This window comes from Phaseolus vulgaris, chromosome 10 (genome assembly GCF_051622355.1).
Source record: "Phaseolus vulgaris cultivar YP4 chromosome 10, ASM5162235v1, whole genome shotgun sequence".
Lineage (NCBI taxonomy): Eukaryota > Viridiplantae > Streptophyta > Magnoliopsida > Fabales > Fabaceae > Phaseolus > Phaseolus vulgaris.
In genome coordinates, this window is record NC_143507.1 from 10,292,924 (window position 1) to 10,313,137 (window position 20,214).

General features: G+C 35.6%; 2 protein-coding genes across 9 annotated transcripts; one reads left to right on the plus strand and one right to left on the minus strand.

Moving 5' to 3' along the window:
- The first annotated feature begins 743 nt into the window (after positions 1-743).
- Positions 744-13,035, plus strand: LOC137818598 (disease resistance protein Roq1-like). Of its 8 annotated transcripts, none has more exons than XR_016516184.1 (7): positions 744-1,295; positions 1,440-2,541; positions 2,642-2,914; positions 3,055-3,795; positions 3,881-4,400; positions 5,259-5,717; positions 6,277-6,321. XR_016516184.1 is itself a non-coding variant. In XM_090296224.1 (7 exons), exons 1-7 carry the CDS (start codon positions 781-783, stop codon positions 6,429-6,431), a joined length of 3,228 nt encoding a protein of 1,075 aa, XP_090152350.1. In that variant the 5' UTR covers positions 744-780; the 3' UTR covers positions 6,432-13,035. The 8 variants fall into 8 exon arrangements, 5 of the variants coding, with proteins under 5 accessions (XP_090152350.1, XP_090152351.1, XP_090152353.1 ...); XR_016516183.1 differs by lacking the exon at positions 6,277-6,321 and adding an exon at positions 5,889-6,065; XR_016516185.1 differs by lacking the exon at positions 6,277-6,321 and adding an exon at positions 5,889-6,065 and having other exon boundaries at positions 2,427-2,541.
- A 408-nt stretch (positions 13,036-13,443) lies between these two features.
- On the minus strand, positions 13,444-19,723 carry LOC150024212 (uncharacterized). The gene is made up of 7 exons (XM_090296058.1): positions 19,458-19,723; positions 15,467-15,737; positions 15,177-15,383; positions 15,035-15,094; positions 14,104-14,415; positions 13,784-14,019; positions 13,444-13,707 (listed from the first exon to the last, which is right to left on the minus strand). The coding sequence occupies exons 2-7, from the start codon at positions 15,731-15,733 to the stop codon at positions 13,536-13,538; spliced, it is 1,254 nt and encodes a 417-aa protein (XP_090152184.1). The 5' UTR covers positions 15,734-15,737; positions 19,458-19,723; the 3' UTR covers positions 13,444-13,535.
- Positions 19,724-20,214: the final 491 nt, after the last annotated feature.

Sequence of the window (20,214 nt, forward strand, 5' to 3'; positions counted from 1 at the left end):
GCCCGAGACCGGTCAACGCCCAAAAACGATCAACGCCCGAGGCCGTGGACCTTAAAAAAAAAACTCCATCCTGTAGTACTTTTTAGTGGATCCCTCTCTGACGATCCCACCACGCTAACTTTGGTCTCGGGCCGTACGGTACAACTATCTTCAATAAAAAAAAAAAAAACTCAATTTTATATGACTTTTGTAGAAAGAGACTGGAAAGTAGACTTTCCACAACTGCGGCAAGTTTATATAACTTTTACTTAAGAATTTTATATAATTGATATATGACCTTAATTTATATATGACCAAGAGGGTGGAAAAGTAGACAACGCATAAATGATTACAAGAGCTAAGTGGAAGAAGCTTCAATAAAAAACACTCCAACATAAATATTTATATAAACAACGTAACTTTCAAAACCAATAATATCATATAATAACATCTACGAGCTATTATCATTATGTCATGATGACGAAATCTCACCTTTTCAATTACTCCTGTACAATATGAATATAATAATAATAAAAAAATAAAAAATACGCCTGTTCCCACTAGTTAGTATAAAAAGTCTACTGTGTAGCGTCTCAAACAATCTTTACTCTAAATTTATATATGACGTTCGAGAAAGAGGCTGGAAATGTAGAATTTTCCACAACCACGCCGAATTATTAGAAAAGAAAAATGAAAAAACACTCACAACAACTTCAATTGGTTGGATTTCTATATATTCAGTGTTTGCTTTCCACGTTCTGGTAATACTCTTCTCTCTCTCAACAACTTTTGCTTTCTCTAATGCCTTCTAACGCCATCATCCAATGCACCTCTTCTTCTTCATCTCCTGCAACTCACATCTACGACGTCTTTGTCAGCTTCCGCGGTGAAGACACGCGCAACAACTTCACTGATTTTCTCTTTCATGCTCTCCGTACAAAAGCCATCCATGTCTTCAAAGATCATCAAGATCTCGAAAAAGGTAAATCCATTGCACCCGACCTGCTGCAAGCCATTCAAGCCTCTCGACTTTTCATTGTTGTCTTCTCAGAGAGCTATGCTTCCTCCACCTGGTGCTTGCGTGAACTGGCGGAGATATGTAACTGCTTTGAAACTTTGCCAAGACGTGTTATTATACCTATTTTTTATGATGTTCGTCCTTCGGTGGTGCGCAAACAGAGTGGATGTTACGAGAAAGCATTTGCAGAACACGAAAAGAGATTCAGAGAAGATGAAGTGAAAATGGAGGAAGTTCAGAGATGGAGACAAGCTCTCACACAAGTCGCCAATCTCTCTGGTTGGGATATCCGAAACAAGTGAGTAATTGTTTCTCGTTTCAACGTTCTTCACAGTTTGAATTTATTTACTCCTTTCTAAACTACAATTCAGAGATGTTGGAATTTAGGAAAAAGTAGAAAACACATGCAAATTGAGTCCCAAATACTTGTTTAAATTTTCAGGTCACAGTCTGAACAGATTGGAGAAATCGTTCAAACCGTAATAAATATTTTGGGTCCCAAAATGTCAAAACTTCCGAAGGATGAATTGGTTGGGATAGAATCTCGGGTTGAAGAATTAACAAATCTTCTACAGTTAGATTTAGTTAATGATGTTCGAGTTGTTGGAATTAGTGGGATGGGTGGCATAGGAAAGACAACTCTTGCTCGGGCTTTATACGAAAGAATCTGTCATCAATATGATTTTCATTGTTTTATTGATGATGTAAGCAAAATTTATAGAGATTCTAGTTCACTAGGTGTTCAGAAGGAGCTAATTACTCGGTGTCTAAGTGAGAAAAATCTTGAAATTTGTAATGCTATTGATGGAACATATTTGGTGTGGACTAGGCTGCACAATGCAAGAACACTTCTAGTTCTTGACAATGTTGATCAATGTGAACAACTTAAGCTATTCACAGGGAACAGAGATATACGTAGATGTGTAGGTGGAGGGAGTAGAATCATCATAATTTCAAGGGATGAACATATATTGAAGACACATGGAGTGGATGATGTTTATCAAGTTCAGCTCTTGAGTTGGGAAAATGCTGTGCAATTGTTTTGTAGAAATGCTTTCAAAGTTAATTATATATTGGACGATTATGAAGAGTTGGCACGTGAGGTACTTTCACATGCTCAAGGTCATCCCTTGGGAATTGAAGTAATTGGATCTTCTTTGTTTGGTCGAAATGTCTCACAATGGAGAAGTGCATTGGGTAGGCTAAGATATAGTAAAGATAGAAATATTATGAATGTTTTACGTATAAGTTTTGATCAGTTGGAAGAGGAAGAAAAAGAAATATTTCTTGATATTGCATGTTTCCTTCATAATCACTTCTATTATAATGAAATTTTAAGCATCCGTGGATTTGATTATGAAAATGGCATATCAGCTCTCATTGAGAAATCTCTCATAACATGTGAATATGGGGATATTTATATGCACAGGTTGTTGATGGATTTGGGACAAAGTATTGTTAGAGAAAAATCACCTAAGGAGCCTTTAAAGTGGAGTAGGTTATGGGATTGCAAAGATTTCGAGAAAGCTATGTTAGACAATGAGGTAAAAATAATTGATAGAGTTTAAATCTTGCCATTTTTTCTAGAATATGAAAACCTTCTGAAAAGTATAACAATGTTATTTTTTCTCCATAATGTTGTAGGCATCTGAAAATCTTGAAGTCATATATATTGAATGTGATTTGCTTTTGGGGACCGTGAGGGCAGATGGTCTATCGAAAATTAGACACCTTAAGTTGCTTAAACTTGAAGATGTGAATTTTTCAGGCAGTCTCAATCATCTTTCGAATGAACTAGCATATCTTAATTGGAAGGAATATCCTTTTAAATGTTTGCCTCAAAGTTTTCAGCCAATAAAACTAGTTGAGTTATATCTTGTTGGGAGCAGTATTAAACGACTATGGGAAGGCACAAAGGTAGTGTATATTAATTTTTTATTTTTTAATTAAACTAATTAAATGATAAACATGGTCTTTTAGTCTCTTTTTTCTTTAAATAATTAAAGAAATTCTAAATTTCATTATTAATTTTGTCTTCTGTTTGCTAATCACTGTAGCCATTGCACAACTTGAAGCTTTTGGATCTCTCTTACTCCGAAGATTTAGTTGAGATGCCAGATGTTAGAGAGGCCCTAAATATTGAAAAGATAAAACTTAAAGGATGTATAAAGCTCCCAAAAATCAATCCATCAATCGGTCTTTTGAAAAAGCTTTCTTTGTTGAATTTGAGAAACTGCAAAAACCTGGTAAGCTTACCCAATACCATATTGGGCCTGAATTCTCTTGAATATATGGATGTCTCTGGATGTTCAAAACTTTGTTTGGTTGAAGCTCCTATTCTTTCCCAATCAACATCCTTTTTTTTTAAAAAAATGTTGTATTCCAGAGTACAAAGAGACTTAGTCAGCTATTTATTGCCCTCATCTACTTTCCCTTCTTCTCTCACTTGTTTGCGTGAACTCAATCTAAGCTTTTGTAACTTAGTTCGAATCCCTGATGCCATTGGAAAGTTAAGTTGCCTAGAACACCTAAATTTGGAGGGAAACAATTTTACCACACTTCCCAACCTCGATAACCTTTTCAGACTGTATCATTTAAACTTACAACATTGCAAGCGATTCAAATACATTCCTGTTCTCCCTTCGCAAACTGAATTTCCCTCAGAAACTTGCAAACTTCCACTACCATATTTGACACATGAAGATCTGGTAGGACTAATCCTTTATAACTGCCCAGAATTAGTTGAGAGGGAACACTGTAGTAGCATGGTTTTTTCGTGGATGATACAAATTTTTCAGGTGTGCATCCTCCTTCCTTCATCTTCCCTTCTTTTAATCCTTTTTTTTTTCTTCAAAAAACTGCTACTAACACATAACTTTGTAGTCTTACGAGGTGAGGTGCTCAAGAAACACGTGTAGTCTCAAATTACGTCCAAATATTGCATGTGTTATCCCAGGAAGTGAAATACCGAGGTGGTTCAACAATCAGTTTGGGAGCATGGACAATTCAATAAGGATTGATACCTCTCCTGTTATGCATGACAATAACTGGATTGGTGTAATGTGTTGTGCAATATTTCACATGGACATTGAAAGAGATATGACTGGTTATAGATACATAGATCGTAGTGCTAGAATTCCACCAGTCGATTTGAGGAGCGATCTAGTCATTGACCATTCAGATCATATGTGGCTATTTTATTTGTCTCATCAAGATTTTGGTGAACGACGTTATGATTGCAGATGGTACACATCTTATAATGGGGTTATTAGTGTGGAATTTACAAAACTGATGATGGACACGGCCGAATTCGAGAAGGGAGAACACCAATATGTTAAGGTGTATGTGAAGAAATATGGGTATCGATGGGTATATGAGCAAGATCGACAACTACCAAACTCAGGTACTTAATATTTGTTACATTTTTTTCTTCTTTTGTGTCTTACAAATGCATTTGAGATTTTGATCCACAAAGTTATTGTCCTGTCCTACAAATATGAAAGGGAGTTACTAACTTCACTATTTAATAAGATCTCAAATACCAACAAAGGGTATTTCAATAATAAGATTCTAAAAAAAATAACTAGAAATACTTTTTTAGATCATCATAGTGTCACTAATTAGGTGTGGGGACTTTCCATGTATGCTACAAAAATCGTTGTACAAAGATGAAGGTATGTGAGGCATTATCATTATATCACAAAAGACAAAATCTCATATTTTCAATTACTTAGGTATAAAGCACTTATAACATTGCACAAGAATGCCAAGTCATCACTTGGTTCGTAAAACTCATTTTGTTTAGTTAGTGTAGTAACATAATATAAAAGGAACAAAGATAAAGGAAAGATGATTTATGTTGTGATTTTTATACTAGTTTATCTTATACACTAGTGCAAAATTAGTGAACGACAACTATCAATAACGACATGTTTTGGCTATTCACCGAAAAAAAAAAGACGTGGTGGCAGAGTGGTGAATAAGTCAAAGTTTTGACGAAGGTTTTAATCTGAATCGTTGTTAAAAGTGGTGAAATAAATTAAACAAAGACAAATTATGAATGGACTGTCGATGAAAAAATGAAAAAGACGATGACTTTTAGATGATAAATTTCTAAAAGTTGGTTTAACTATAAACATAATGAATTTGTTTGATAGTTTGAGTACAAATCACCATTTGTAGTTTGGTTTAAATCACCAATTTACTAGTTATTTACAATTTACTTCCTAAATTGAGCATCTTGGTTGTGTGCATGTTGTAGGATCAATGGTAGACATCCCACAGTTCTTTGGAACATCTTTACACAACTACTCCTCTAAGGCATGTAGCCAAGAAGTTATTTTGCAATTGATGCAGTAGATCACACAAGGGGTAACATAGGAGGTTACTCAAAAGGTGAGACAAGAGTTTAAGGAACACCTAGAGACCTTAAGTCTTTCACAACATAACTCCTGCACAAAAGACCTTTGTGCCTCCCACAATTAGAGTTAGCACAAAAAGAAGTTGTGCAGCTCATAATCCATGAGGGGATGACATTGGCTCCATAAGCCAATGCGATTCATATGTGGAAGAAAATTCTATTTCTCGATTGTTGGCCTAATGAAATGTCTTTGAAGGGGTCACTATGTTACATAATGTTGCTCCTCCCCCTTATGTGGTCAATTTCATGGTTGAGAAAGTTTGCATTAGTGATGTTGCAGTTCCTATGCCAATGGATGAGGTAATTAATGTGGCACAAAGCTTTTAAAAATTTGTAGCCTGACTTAGACACCTTGTGAAACCTATTGTAGAACCTTCGATAAGAAAATAATTTATAATTATTAATTTTTATTTATCTATAAATGCATTTGTAGATGTAAGTTAATTAATGAAAATGTTGTTTATTGTGTAGCCAAAGTGTCAGACGTCATTGACAGTTAGTTGTGATATCCCTAACTGATCACAATATTTCATGGTTCTGCTCATTGTACAAGGAGTCACCTACATATCTCAAACAAATTTGTAATTATCAAAAACTTATGAATGTACATTACTTAAGCTTTTCCCGACTAGTGTTTTTTTATTAATAGTTCCTACACTAGATATAACCTTTTGAAGGTCGACCTATTGCAAGGTTTCAGAAGTTGACATGGTTGCATCTTGAGGTTATTAGTAATTTCATTAAATACTTTCATTGTTTTTTTTATAAAATAAATATGTTGATTAGGTTCGTAATATTGAATTATAGTGCAATAAATAAATAAATAGAAGGGTATGACTGTGACTATTATGTAATGTAGTGGATGGAAGCTACTGTACGAGATATCGAAAGAAGCTGGAATTAGGTAATCATGTTTAAATAATTCTTTGTGAAACAAACTATGTCTGGTTTATGACTAATTTCAACTTATTTTGTGTTGCAGTGTTTTATGGATTTACAACTGCTCGATTATAAATCCATTAATTATGTGAGATAAGCATGGACAACTTATTTTATCAACTTATTGATAAGTGACATAATTCAGTAATATTTCATACAAAAAGGTAGACACTTATGAATTTTAATTAATAAAATAATTATAATTCAACATCTAATTTAGGAATTTTAACCTTTTTACATATTTTGGATTATGAGACAAATAATAATGATTTATTCCCAAATTTGTATTATTTTTAGGTATTTAAGGAGAGATGAAGCATATAAATATATTATGAATAAAAATGTCACTTAGCCTAAGCCCAATTAGATTAAATAGAAAGCATGAGGCACAACCCTAGAGATCATTGAGGGAACCAAAGGAAGGAAACCCTAAATGAGGCAATTGTCAAGGAGAAATGCTTTGGATCTTCTTTTCTTTTATTTTCTTGTTGTCCATGCTTATAATTATTGAATCAAGTGTGATCAATCTACCCCAGATCATTAGATAGGATCTGGGGTAGATTAATTGTATATATCCACTCTTGATTGAATCCAAAGCATAAGCATTCTCAAACCTTTTAATTGAAAAATGTTTTTCAAACTAAGTGAAAAACAACCTGTCGTTTTGTTGAAACAACCAATTGTTTTATACTTAGGTGTTTTTAGAAAGGTTGAAAACTGTTTTTGATGGTTGACTTGCTGTCAAACCAAAACAACCGATTGTTTGTTTTGGGACCATAACAGAAAACTGTTTTGTGTTTTGACTGAGCAATAAATGATTTTCTAACTGTTTACGCTCCTGTTTTTAATGCTTTGACCAATCCTTAAATGCAATTAATAGTTTGTTAAGATTATGCAACAAACAACTTTGTTTTTATATAGAAAAATAGATTTGAGTTTTTCATAGATTGAGCTTTTGAAAAGTTGAGAAATGCTTAGATTTTGCATTGATCAAAGAGTGTGAGATAGGATTTTCATCTTGTATTGATTTCAAATCTTTTCTGTAACAAGTGTAATCCTTTGTACCTTGAAAGAAACTCTGTGTGTATTGCTGAGAAGTGTTGTGGGTTCTTGAGGGGATCAACATCAGCATTCTTAGTGGTGTTGTGTTGGACCAAAGGAAGTGTGTGTCTTGAGGGGATCAAGGTCACCTCTTTGGTTGTGTTGTAAGTAATCTAGGGTTGATTGCTTAGTGGATTCTGTTGAACCAAGTGGTGTTCAAGCTTTGAAGAATCCAAACTCTTTGAAGGATGTTGAAGCATTGGCTGTGCTTGCTGTTGCTGAGCTGTTTTAGTTAGGATCTGGGGTAGTTTGAGTATTGTAATGCACCTCTTGATTGAACCCAAAGTATAGGCATTCTCAATCTTTTTGAAAGAAAATGTTTTTCAAACTAAGTTAGAAACAACCGATTGTTTTGTCAAAAGAACCGATTGTTTATACTTAGATGTTTTTAGAAAAGATTGAAAACTGTTTTTTCAAATGGTTAAGCTGTTAAAACCAAAACAACCAATTGATTCGAGGAAACAACCGATTGTTTGTTTTGGTACCATAACAGAAAAACTGTTTTATCTTTGACTGAGCTTTAAATGTTTTTAAATGCTTACGCTCTAATCTTTAAATGCTTTGACCAATCCTTTAAATGCAATTAATAGTTTGTTAAGATTTGATAACAAACAACATCTTTGAATATATTCAGAAAAACAGATTTGAGTAACAAGTTTTTGAATAGAGATTTTGAGTTTTTCAAATAGTAGAGATTGTTTAGAGTTTGTGATTGATCAAAGTGTGTGGAATAGGATTTTGGCTTGTATTGATTTCAGATTATCTTTTGTAACAAGTGTAATCCTTGTACTTTGTTAAACAAGTTTCGTTTGTGTGTTTGCTGAGATTTGTTGTGTGTTCTTGAGGGGATCAAGATCAGCAATCTTAGTGTTGGTGTGTTGACCAAGAGAAGTGTGTGTCTTGAGGGGATCAAGGTCACTTTCTTGGTTGTGGTGTAAGTGATCAAGGTGTGATTGCTTAGTGGATTTCCTCAGAGGTTTCTGAGAAGACTGGATGTAGCTTTCTGTTTGGAGTGAACCAGTATAAACATCTGTGTACATTCTCTCTACCCCTAACTCTTTAAATTCAGTTTTGATTTTTGTTAATTGGTATAAACAACCGATTGTTTCTGCGAAACAACTGATTGTTTTAATGTTACTGTGCTTTTTGCTTTGTGTTTTGAAAAACTAATTTCTCAATCAAGGTATTCGCGAAGTATTTTCATTCAAGGCTTAAAAGTTTGCGAAAACTCTCTTTAAACAATTCACCCCCCTCTAGTTTAAAGCCATATATTCTAACAGATTCCCCAGTGATTTTTGGGAAGACTGGATGTAGCTCTTGGTTAAGAGTGAACCAATATAAACCTCTGTGTGGATTCTCTCAATCCTTTAACTCTTTAATTTCAGTTTTATATTTGTAAATTGGTATAAACAATCGATTGTTTCTACGAAACAACCGATTGTTTTTCTGGTGTTGTGCTTATTTTCTTTGTGTTTGGCAAACTGATTTCTTAATTAAGTTATTCTCGAAGTAATTTCATTCTTGACTTAAAAGTTTGCGAAAACCCTCTTTAAACCATTCACCCCCCGTCTAGTTTAAAGCCATACATTCTAACAATTGGCATCAAGAGCTTGGTTCTTGAAATTTATTCAAGTGTGATCCTAAAACTGTTTTTTAAATGGCTGATAGACTACCTTTTGGGGAAGGTGCTTCAATAAACAGACCACCTCTGTTTTGTGGTTTGAACTACCATTTTTGGAAATTCAAAATAAATATCTTTGTGGAATCACTTGACAAAGGTATTTGGGATGCATTTGAAAATGGTCCTTTTGTCCCAAAATTTGAAAAAGATGAATCTTCCATTGAAAAGCATTGGTCTCAATGGACTGATTCTGAAAGCAAGAAGGCCAAATTTGATTGCATTGCTAAAAACATAATAACCTCTGCCTTGAATTCAGATGAGTTTTTCAGGGTCTCTCAATGCAAATCAGCAAAGGAAATGTGTGACACATTGGAGGTAACTCATGAAGGTACCAATGAGGTGAAGAGAGCTAAAAAGCATACTCCAATCCAAGAGTATAAAATGTTCAGAATGCTCAAGGGTGAGATAAGTGCGGAAGTCCAGAAAAGATTCACACACGTCATCAATCATCTCATGAGCCTTGACAAGACCTTTGAAAAGGAAGAGCTAAACATCAAGATTCTCAAATGTCTTGATAGATCTTGGCAACCTAAGGTAACTACAATATCTGAATCTAAAGATCTAACATCATTGAGTGTGGCTTCTTTGTTTGGAAAGCTTAGGGAACATGAGTTAGAGATGAATCGACTCAATGTTCAAGAAAGTGAAGACAAGCATGTAAAGAGTATTGCCTTAAAAGCTGTCAAGCACAAAGGCAAGCAAGAATCCAGTGATGATAGTGATGAAGAGAACCTTAGTTTGCTATCCAGAAAGTTTAGCAAATTCTTGAAAAGGAACCGCAACAAAGACAACAACAAAGAAAGGTATGGAAACAAAAAATCCAATGATTTTAATTCCAATAACTATACTTCTTTTGGTTGTGGTGAGTAAGGGCACATAAAGGCAGATTGCCCAAACCAAGAAAGCAAGGATAAAAAGTCTAGCTACAAGGAAAAGAAGGGAAAGACTAAAAGGGCCTACATAGCTTGGGATGAGAATGAAGTATCCTCATCAAGCTCATCATCTAGTGAAGAAGAAAGTGAAAATATATGCTTGATTGCTGAAGGAGATGATGAGTCTTGCAGATCAAGTGAAGTAAGTTCATGTGCTTCTTTAAATGAACAAAATTATAGTGAATTGCTTGAAGCTTTTCAAGAAACACATGATGAAGCTAATCGATTGGTTCTTTCAAACAACCGATTGAAAGAACTTAACAGTTGATTTGAAAAGAGAGTGAAGACACTTGAAGAAAAGCTAAAAAAATCTAAAAGGGATTTTGAAAAATTAGAAACACATTGCAAAAACTCTTCTTGCAAGTGTGACACTCTCATTTGTGAAAATTGTGAAAACCTTGAAAAGAAAGTGCATTATCTTGTTAATATTGTGGATAAGCTTTCGAAAGGAAAATCTAACTTTGAGAATGTCTTCGCATCTCAAAACTGTGTTTTTGGAAAAACTGGTTTAGGTTTTAATCCACAAAACAAACAAGATAAGTTTTCAAAAAAAATTCAAGAAAGCCAGTAAAACAACTGATTGTTAAGTCGAAACAACCGGTTGTTACATGCTTTTACTGCATGAAGAAAGGCCATTCGGTTAGATTCTGCAAAATAAGAAAGTTTTCAGTTCCCAAAGGCTTCATGAAATGGATTCCTAAAGGTTGTGAGGTTTCAAATGAGAAAAAGAAACCAAATGAACCCACATTTGTAAGGGGACCAAACCTTGTTGCTTGAATTCATGTTTATGCAGGAAATCTAGAGAAATACGAGGGACTGAGTCATCTGATCAAGTTCTTGGAAGAAAAAGTTTAATATTGAAGCTGAATCAATGTTCTGTATCTGTCCAAAGGCTCTTAATAGTCAAAAGAGGCTTCTTGATCAAAAGCATATGGCTCATTGAAGGAACATCATAAAGGATAAGACCTTCCTTATCTTTATCTTTAATTCCTGTTTAAGTTCATATTCATGCTTAAATATCTCTTTTAAAGTGATGAAATTCATCTGCTTTGAATCCTTTCTGCTCATGATTAAAAATTCAAAATCAGTTTTACTACTGCAAAAAAACAACTGATTGTTTCCTCGAAACAACCGATTGTTTTGTGTCTGACAACACTGTGAAAAGAATGGATTTAATTCTTTTTGAATTTTTGTCTGTTGCATATAACATTTATGAAAGAATCCTTGGTCAATGAAGATGTATTGAAAGATGATCACGTTCAGAAAGAAGTTACAACAAGTCATAAAGGAATATATTCCACTATCTTGAAAATTTAAGAGCTTTTATGACTAGTCAAAGATCACATGTGATGACCATGTGATTTTCTGCTTTTTCTGACGTTTTCTGTGCAGGTCTTGGTCAAGTCTTTTCTCTTTTAAATGTGAAACCCACTCACGTCATTGAATGCTGTTTGGTTCTGTTTTTGCTTTAAAATCTGTTGCAGTTGTTCTCTCTCACAAGAATAACCAATTGAGCCATCTCTTGCAATATCTCTTGCTCTTCTTGTGTTAGCTTTCTCTGCTCCTTTTTTTGCTATCATGGAATCAACACCTCTCACTTCAAAGAGAGTTAAAACCAGAGCAGTAAGGCCTGGAGGGAGATTAGAAGGCTGGTTTTCTGGAGACAATGACCTCATTGAAAGATATAGATTTGAAACTAACACAAAGGTGATAAACAACCCCAAAGTTGTTTCCTTTGATTGGTTGAAAAGCCAAAAGCTAGATAATGTGAGGAGGCTGCTCATAGATCAATCTCTCAGAAAGTTCTTGGAGATGAAGGAGAACATCTACCCAGACTTGATTAGGGTGTTCTATACCAATCTCAAGTTTGAGGGAAACAACCTTGTCTCTCATGTGAAGGGAGTTGATATGGAGATCACCTATGATGTGTGGATTGCAGTTGTGGGTCTGAAGTATGCTGGCCTTAGAATCAACAAGGGAAACCTTGGAGTACTAGAGGATTTCAACAAAGTCCAAAACTACAAGAGTTGCTTGAAGAATCAAAATGCTCAAGTGAGGACTTGTTCGGTTGGAGGCTTAAGGCTTGATGAAAGGTTGTTGGCCCTTATTGTAACTTGGATTCTAACTCCAAGGGGGAGCAATCATTTTGTCCCTACAGAAGAAGACCTTGTGTATATCTACTGCATAATGAAAAAGATCAGAATCAATTGGATCCACATCATCAAGGAACACATACAAAAGGCCATGAGGTTAAGTGATTATCACTATCCATATGCTGTTTTGATTTCTAAATTTTTGCTATATTTTGAAGTGAATCTGGAAAATGAGACATTTGAGTTGGTTAAGTCAACTCAAGAGATGAACAATGGCTCTCTTAGCAAGATGGGATTCACCAAAATAGGTGGCAAATGGGTGAGCAAAGATGGTGACCATGGTGCCTCATCAAGTGTTGTTGCTGATCTTGATGAAGAAGAGCATGCTGCTGACACGGATTTTCACCATGAAGAGCAACCTGAAACATATCAAGGTGCTAGAACCAGTGCAGGGAATTAGGGAGATGAAATGCCATCCATGTCTTATTTTGAAAGATACATGGTCAATAGCCTTGATGGATTTGCGGAGAATCAAAGAAATCTCAAAGATTTGTGTGTAAGCAACTTCCAAAGCATAGATAACAGGTTCAACAACATGGACACACGCCTTATGACCTTGGATAAACAAATAAAAGCTGTTCAGAATCAAATCTTTGAACTCCAGTATGGAAATGAAGATTAGAAGAAAAACAACCAGTTGATGTCACGGAACAACCGATTGTTTTTGGTCTTGTATCAGTATTTCTGCTTCTGCTCTTTAATTCTGTATTATCTGAAATAATTATCTTTTTATCTCTTCTTTTTGTCTATTTGTAAAGACAAATAGGGGGAGATTTATGTTGTGTGTTGTTTTCGTTTAATTCTGCAAAACTCTATAATGTGTATGGATGTTTAAGTAAGCCTTATATTTCTGCTGGTTTTGAGTGGTTTCCGCAGACTCCTTCGTGGATCTCGGTCAGGAAGTACTCGGCTTGCTTGCTGGTGATGCACTTAAGTATGGGGGTCGAGTACCCTCTTCGGTATAGATCATCCTTGATCATTGTATACCGGGCACACTATTGCTTCATTATTTTTTCTTTCTCTGGCTTGCATGTGTCGTCCTCTAAGTATTGGATGATGGGTGTCATCCAATTATCAGTTTCGGCCTCGGTTGTTGCAAGGCATTCGGTCTCTGACACACTGACTATACTTACGTATCAATGATATCCTTAAATTTTGTGGGCATCTTCTTGTGTAGGGAACAAAACCACACAGCAGTCTTATCAACCATTGATAAGACAAGTAACTACCAATGATGCCTATATGATCATTGAAAAGAGTTAGTAAATATTTAAAACATGAAATAATAATAATTGATGACATATAATTAAACTTACTCATTAATATAAGGGCATAAATAAATTTGTTTTCCCTCTTTTTCCAGGATGTTAGTGATGTATGCTTGAGTCTCAGTTGAGTTTGGTCCAACGGGATTAGTATATGCAGGATCTAAGAATCCATACATATTTTCCTTCCCCTCAGTGATACAGACTCTATGCAAAAACCTACAAGTTTTTAGTTAAAGCATAATCAATAATAATTTAACATAAAGTAAATTGAATAATAGGTAAAGATACTTACATCATAAAAAATTGAATTATACTTATATTGAGCTCCTTTTTCCCAGATATAAATTCTGATAAATCTGTGTTGTAAATCATCAGTGGCAGTTCAGTGTTGATTTGAAAAAATGTATTATCCCACGGAATTGGAAAAGGATCATTGCCAATCTGACTAGCAATGAGACGTAGGGAAGCCATAGGATCGTCAACTGGAACCTCACGCTTCTTTTTCGGACTTGGTGGCTGAAAAGGTTTCTACAAGATAAACAACATTTGTATTAAATTATATGTAATATATAAATATAAATAAAAAATAATATAATGAAACGAAATTATTACATGAGGTTCGGGCATAGATCGAATGAGCTCTCTGGGCCAGGCAACGAATGTCTGAAATGCATCGGCCACAGTGGTTACCTCATCTGAAGGTAGTGGAACACGAGCATCAGGAAATCGTACTTTTTCAACTGTTACCTTCGCCACATCAGGGGAGAGAGGAACGTTATGTAAGGTGGTGGCGTTTTTATAGACTTTTCCAAGTGCCACCACCCGAGGAAGTTTGCCGCCCACTACCAGTAGCTCACAATCCTCTGTTTGCCCATTGATATCATCCCCTGATGTTGGAGGAGCCGCACAACTCCCCTTTGTGCTCTTTGGAGTGGGACTAACAAGGGGTTCAATCGGCTCAGCACAAACTTGTTGCGATAGAAACTCTTGTCGCATTCGATCATTCTCCTTTTTCATCTCCAGCCACATCAAATCAGTCTCCTTTCTCATCTCCTCCATTATTTCTTCACGTAACTTACTCTTCATTTGAGTTTCCTTCTTGGAGGAGGAGGATGGTTGTCGTTCTGAAACTCCAAAATAAAATTTAATTCCGACCCCTTGTCCAGCGGCACGAACACGACCAGAGTGTTCAGGTCGTCCAATTGCTTCAACCAGGATATCGTGACGACCTTCAGCAACAAATTTACCATCGGATTCCAAGGAATCCTGCAAGAGTACACAAAAATCATATTTTCAATCATTAATATAATTAATGCTTTAAAAAAATTGAAAATAACAAAAATAACTTACAATTTTTTCGATTATAACCCCGGATTGCTCAGAACTTGGTGCACCCGACTTCTTAATTCGGGCCCTCTTCCATTTTACATGGCGAAAAGGTGGTGATGGAGGAGAAGTGACCCCTGTTTCCACATTCTCAGACAACGTTCCCTGTTGAGATTTCTCCTTTTCCACCATCAGTGTTTGCTCAAGTTTTCTATACCCCGAACGAGACATAGGTAAGATTCTTCAAAGCTATCTCTTGAGCTTTCTTCCGACGATCCTGTCATAATTGAAATAAACAAACTGAAGTAAATAAGATAAACTTATTAATGTTATATAAACAAAAAAGTTACTTCACTTACCATCCAAGCCTCATTTTCACGGCTTTCTCTAAAAAGACGCCATGTCTCTTCATCAATATGTTGGTACTTTAAACATGGATTTTCGTCTTTAAGGTCGCCAAAAATGTATCTCGAAGTCAGTCTTGACTTAAAGGTACGAAATTTAAGTGCGATATTGGATAATATCTTTGATCGAAGCGGTTCCACATCAGGAATGTCAAAGTTTGCCTGGAAAATAAAATCATCAAATTAAAATTAATTAATCAATATTAAAAAGCATTATATGATAACAATAATAATGTAAAGCTTACCAGAACATCCTCCCATAGCATGTTCCGATCAACCTCTGAAACCTCATCCCATGAATTAATCAAAATGGAGAGCCTCTCACGAGAAACAACTCCAAGATAGCTCATAAACTCATCTGCCTTAGGACCAAAAGCCACTCCAGTGTTGACGTCAATGTCAACATGTGTCTTCTCACCAGCAGCACGTCTCAATGCAAGACGCTTCAATCTAGTAGGTCCTCTACTGCCTCGTCCAGATCGAGGTCTGTCTGGAGTCTGGTCGTCATCCATGTCTCTGTTAAAAAAATTAGGTAACAAACATTAGTTAATGTGCATCGAATTGAAATCATATAAAAATAATACAAAAAATTCTAAATGTTTATTTACATGTTGCATGTGGGTTGAATGTTTGTATGTAAATTCCTTCACTGTGGTCTTTACGGGTTGCATGTACATCATCAAGTACATCGTCATCTTTATTAGTTATCATTGGTGTGAATGAACGAGTTTCGCCATATTCAATATCATCTATGGCTTCCCCTTGTTTTTTCCCGTGTAAAACGACATACCAATGTTCTGACGTAGGATCTTTCACATAGAAAACCTGAGATGCTTGTTGAACCATTATAAATGGCTCATCTCGATACCTTATCTTTCGAAAGTCCACTAGTGTGAATCCTGATTCATCAATTTTAACCCCACTTTTATTGTCAACCCATTTACACTTGAAAACTGGAACGGAAAACTTAGTGTAGTCAATCTCCCATATCTCTTCTATAAACCCATAGTATGTCATTGATCCAAGTACTGGATTTGTATCTTTCGAAGTCGAAAACTGCATTGACTCGGCTTCAAGAGTAACACCAGAATTTTGAATTGTACTCTTTTCATCCATGGACTTCGTGTAAAATATACAATTATTCACTTCGTACGCTGTACATGAGATGACATCAAACTTCAATCCAGCAGCCAACCAAGTCAAGGTCTCTGATGCCGTTGAATCCTTGAACACCTCATCTTTAAACCAAGGCATGAAAGTTCTATTATGTTCCATCAAGACCCATTTCTCTGCTTGTCTTGGGTTATTTGCCTTCACAATGGCTTTATGAGCTTCTATGTAAGGTACAACTTCATCTGTGTTATTCAATATGTACAAATGTGCTTGCAAGACTTCTGATCGAGATTTGCTTACAATATTCACACCACGTAAACATTTAGTTGTAGAACGCCTGTGGTGCCATGAATTAGCTGGAACACCTATTGGATTTGCTTTTGTCATGTACTCTGAACAAAATTCAATACTTTCTTCAGCTATGTACCTTTCAATCATTGAAGCCTCTGGACGATAATGATTTTTCACATAACCTTTCAAAATTTTCATATACCGCTCAACAGGATACATCCATCTTAAGTACACTGGTCCACACAATCTAACCTCTCTTACCAGATGCACCACTAGATGAACCATGATGTCAAAAAAAGACGGAGGAAAAAACATTTCCAATTCACACAAGATAACAACAATTTCATTTTGAAGTTCATCTAGTTTTGAGGGATCAATGACTTTACAACAGATGGAAGAGAAGAATGAGCACAAACGGGTTATGGTGTGTCTAACATTTTTTGGTAAGATCCCACGGATAGCTACCGGCAACAACTGTTGCATCAAGATGTGACAATCATGAGACTTCAACCCAATTAACTTCAAATCTTGCATTGACACTAGGCTCTTCACATTTGAGGAATGTCCTTGTGGCACTTTCACACCCTTTAGACATTGACAAAAACTAATTTTTTCATCTTTTGACATTGTGTAACAGGCTGGGGGCAAATATGTACGCTTACCCATTTCTATGGGTGCCAACTCACCGCGTATGTTCATCTCAATCAAATCTAAACGAGCATTTAGACCATCCTTCGTCTTCCCGTTAATGTTAAGAAGTGTACCAATTAAGCTATCACACACATTCTTCTCAACATGCATTACATCTATACAATGTCTGACTTCTAACCTCGACCAGTACGGAAGATCAAAGAAGATTGATTTCTTCTTCCAAATATTTGTCACATATGACTTTTTTTTGGACTTACCGAAGGTGTGGTCTATGTTATTTACCTTTTCGTAAACCTCAACACCGGTTAATGGAGTTGGTGGACCACTACCCTCTTAGTGTCCATTAAAGGCTTTTTTCAACCTCCGGTAAGGATGATGACTTCTAAGAAACCTCCGATGCCGAAGATATACTGTTTTCCTTCCATGTTTCAATTGTTGAGAAGTAGTAGTGTCTTCTTCGCATATTGGACACACTTTGTGACCCTTAACACTATAACCTGATAAGTTACCATATGCCGGAAAGTCATTGATGGTGCAAAATAACATGGCATGAAGCTTGAAAGTTTCATTAACAAATCCGTCAAATACTTCGACACCCTGGTCCCACATTAACTTCAAATCTTCAATTAGGGGACTTAGATAAACATCAATATCATTCCCTGGTTGTTTCGGACCGGATATCATCATAGACAACATCATGTATTTTCGCTTCATGCACAATCCAGGAGGTAAGTTGTAAATAACTAGTAATACAGGCCATGAACTGTGATTTGTACTCATATTACCAAACAGATTCATTCCGTCTGTAGCTAAACCAAGTCGGATATTTCTTGATTCTTTACCAAATTCTGGAAAGTCATCATCAAATTTCTTCCATTGAATAGAATCAGCTGGATGTCGGTACATGCCATCGCATTTCCTCTCATCTGCATGCCATCTAAGATTCTTAGCATCATCTGGGTTTGCAAACAAACGCTTCATCCTTGGAATGATGGGAAGATACCACATAACCTTCATTGGGGGTCCATGCTTTTCCATGTCATCAATAGAATCATCATCTTTTTGTTTCAACTTATAACGTGATAACCCACACCTCGGACAACTTTTCAACAATTCAAAATCTTTCCGGTATAATATACAATCATTAGGACATGCATGTATCTTTTTGTACTCCATACCCATTGGACAAAGAATCTTTTTGGCCTTGTAATTATGATTAGGTAGACTATTTCCCTCTGGAAGCATATCCTTCAACAGCTGGAGCAATTCCGTGAAGCTTTTATCAGTCCATCCGTTTATTTCCTTCAAATTCATCAATCTTAACACCGCCGACAACCGTGTGAAGTTAGTTGATCCAGGATACAAAGGAGTTTCTGCATCTTTTGACATACTTTCATATCCATGCGCTTTTGCAAAACACTCAGCTCCCACATCACGAATCATGTCCTCCAATCGATCATCATCTCCATCATCGTGTACTGCTTCATCCATGGTAGAACCCACATATTCCTCAGTTACGGAAACACGTGGTAAATTTAATAATTCACCATGCCATGTCCAAGTTGTATAAGATCGAAGAAACCCATCACACAGCAGGTGTTCCCTCATGATATTCACATCTAGTATCCTTCCATTCAAACAGTTAACGCACGGACACCTGATCTTTGCTCCATCATGACCACTAATAATCACGTTATGCTGCGCAAATTGTATAAATTCCTCTACTCCCCTTTCGTACTCATCACTTATACGAACAACATTAATCCAACTTTGATCCATTATATATTCTGGAATATAGTTAGGATTTTCTAATAATTAGTATTCTATTCAATCTCACACATTTGCCGAGGGTCGAACACCCCCGGACTCAATCCAAACACGATATTTCTATTCTAAAAGTAACAATAACTAACATAACATAAAACTTTTATTAAAATGTAATTAACAACTAACTAAATATATAATATAAATTTAAGAAAATAGAAATTATATAATACAAAAATTCAAAATACACACAAATATATAAATTATTAGTTATTAGTTATAAATTCCAAGTTGTATTAGTTATTAATTAAATATATATTATAATACAGAAAAATAAAAATTCAAAATATTAAATAAAAATTCAAAATATTAAATATAAATTCAAAATATTAAATAAATATTAAATACAACACCAACCTTTAGGTTGATGGTGATCGGAGTGGCAGAGGCACAAGACGAAGACGAAGACGAAGGCGGTGGCGGAAGTTGTGGCGGTGGCGGAAGTTGTGGCAGTGGCGGAGCAGAAAAAACCAGCGAACCCAATAGAACAGTAACCAGCTATATGCCAAAAACGAGTTAGGAAACGAAATGACAATGCCAAGGAAGTGAATAATGACAATGACAAAAACGAAAACGAAAACAAACGTTGAAGCGGAGAGAGCTGAAACTTACAATGCAAAGGGAACTGAAACAGAACATTGAAACGAAGAGCGAAGAAGACGAAAGTGAAAGTGAAAACTAGTGGCGCACTTCAATTTTTAGGATAAAATTGATTTACAAATGCGGTTCTAGGGTAAGACCGCATTTGTAAATAAATTAAAATGAATTACAAATGCGGTCTTTACTATGCCCGCATTTGTAAATCATTCTGAATTGATTTACAAATGCGGTCATACTAAAGACCGCATTTGTAATTCAATTCAGATTGATTTACAAATGCGGTCATAGTAAAGACCGCATTTGTAAATCATTTTAATTGATTTACAAATGCGGTCTTACCCTAGAACCGCATTTGTAAATCAATTTAATTACAAAAATGCCACCGCGTTTTTTACAAATGCGTTTAAGCGCAAAACCGCACTAAATAAAGGATCGTTGTTAATATAGTGCTTGCAGATTTATTTGAATTTCATTAGTTTTAGGGACATGATAGTGTTTTCTTGTATATTCTTTG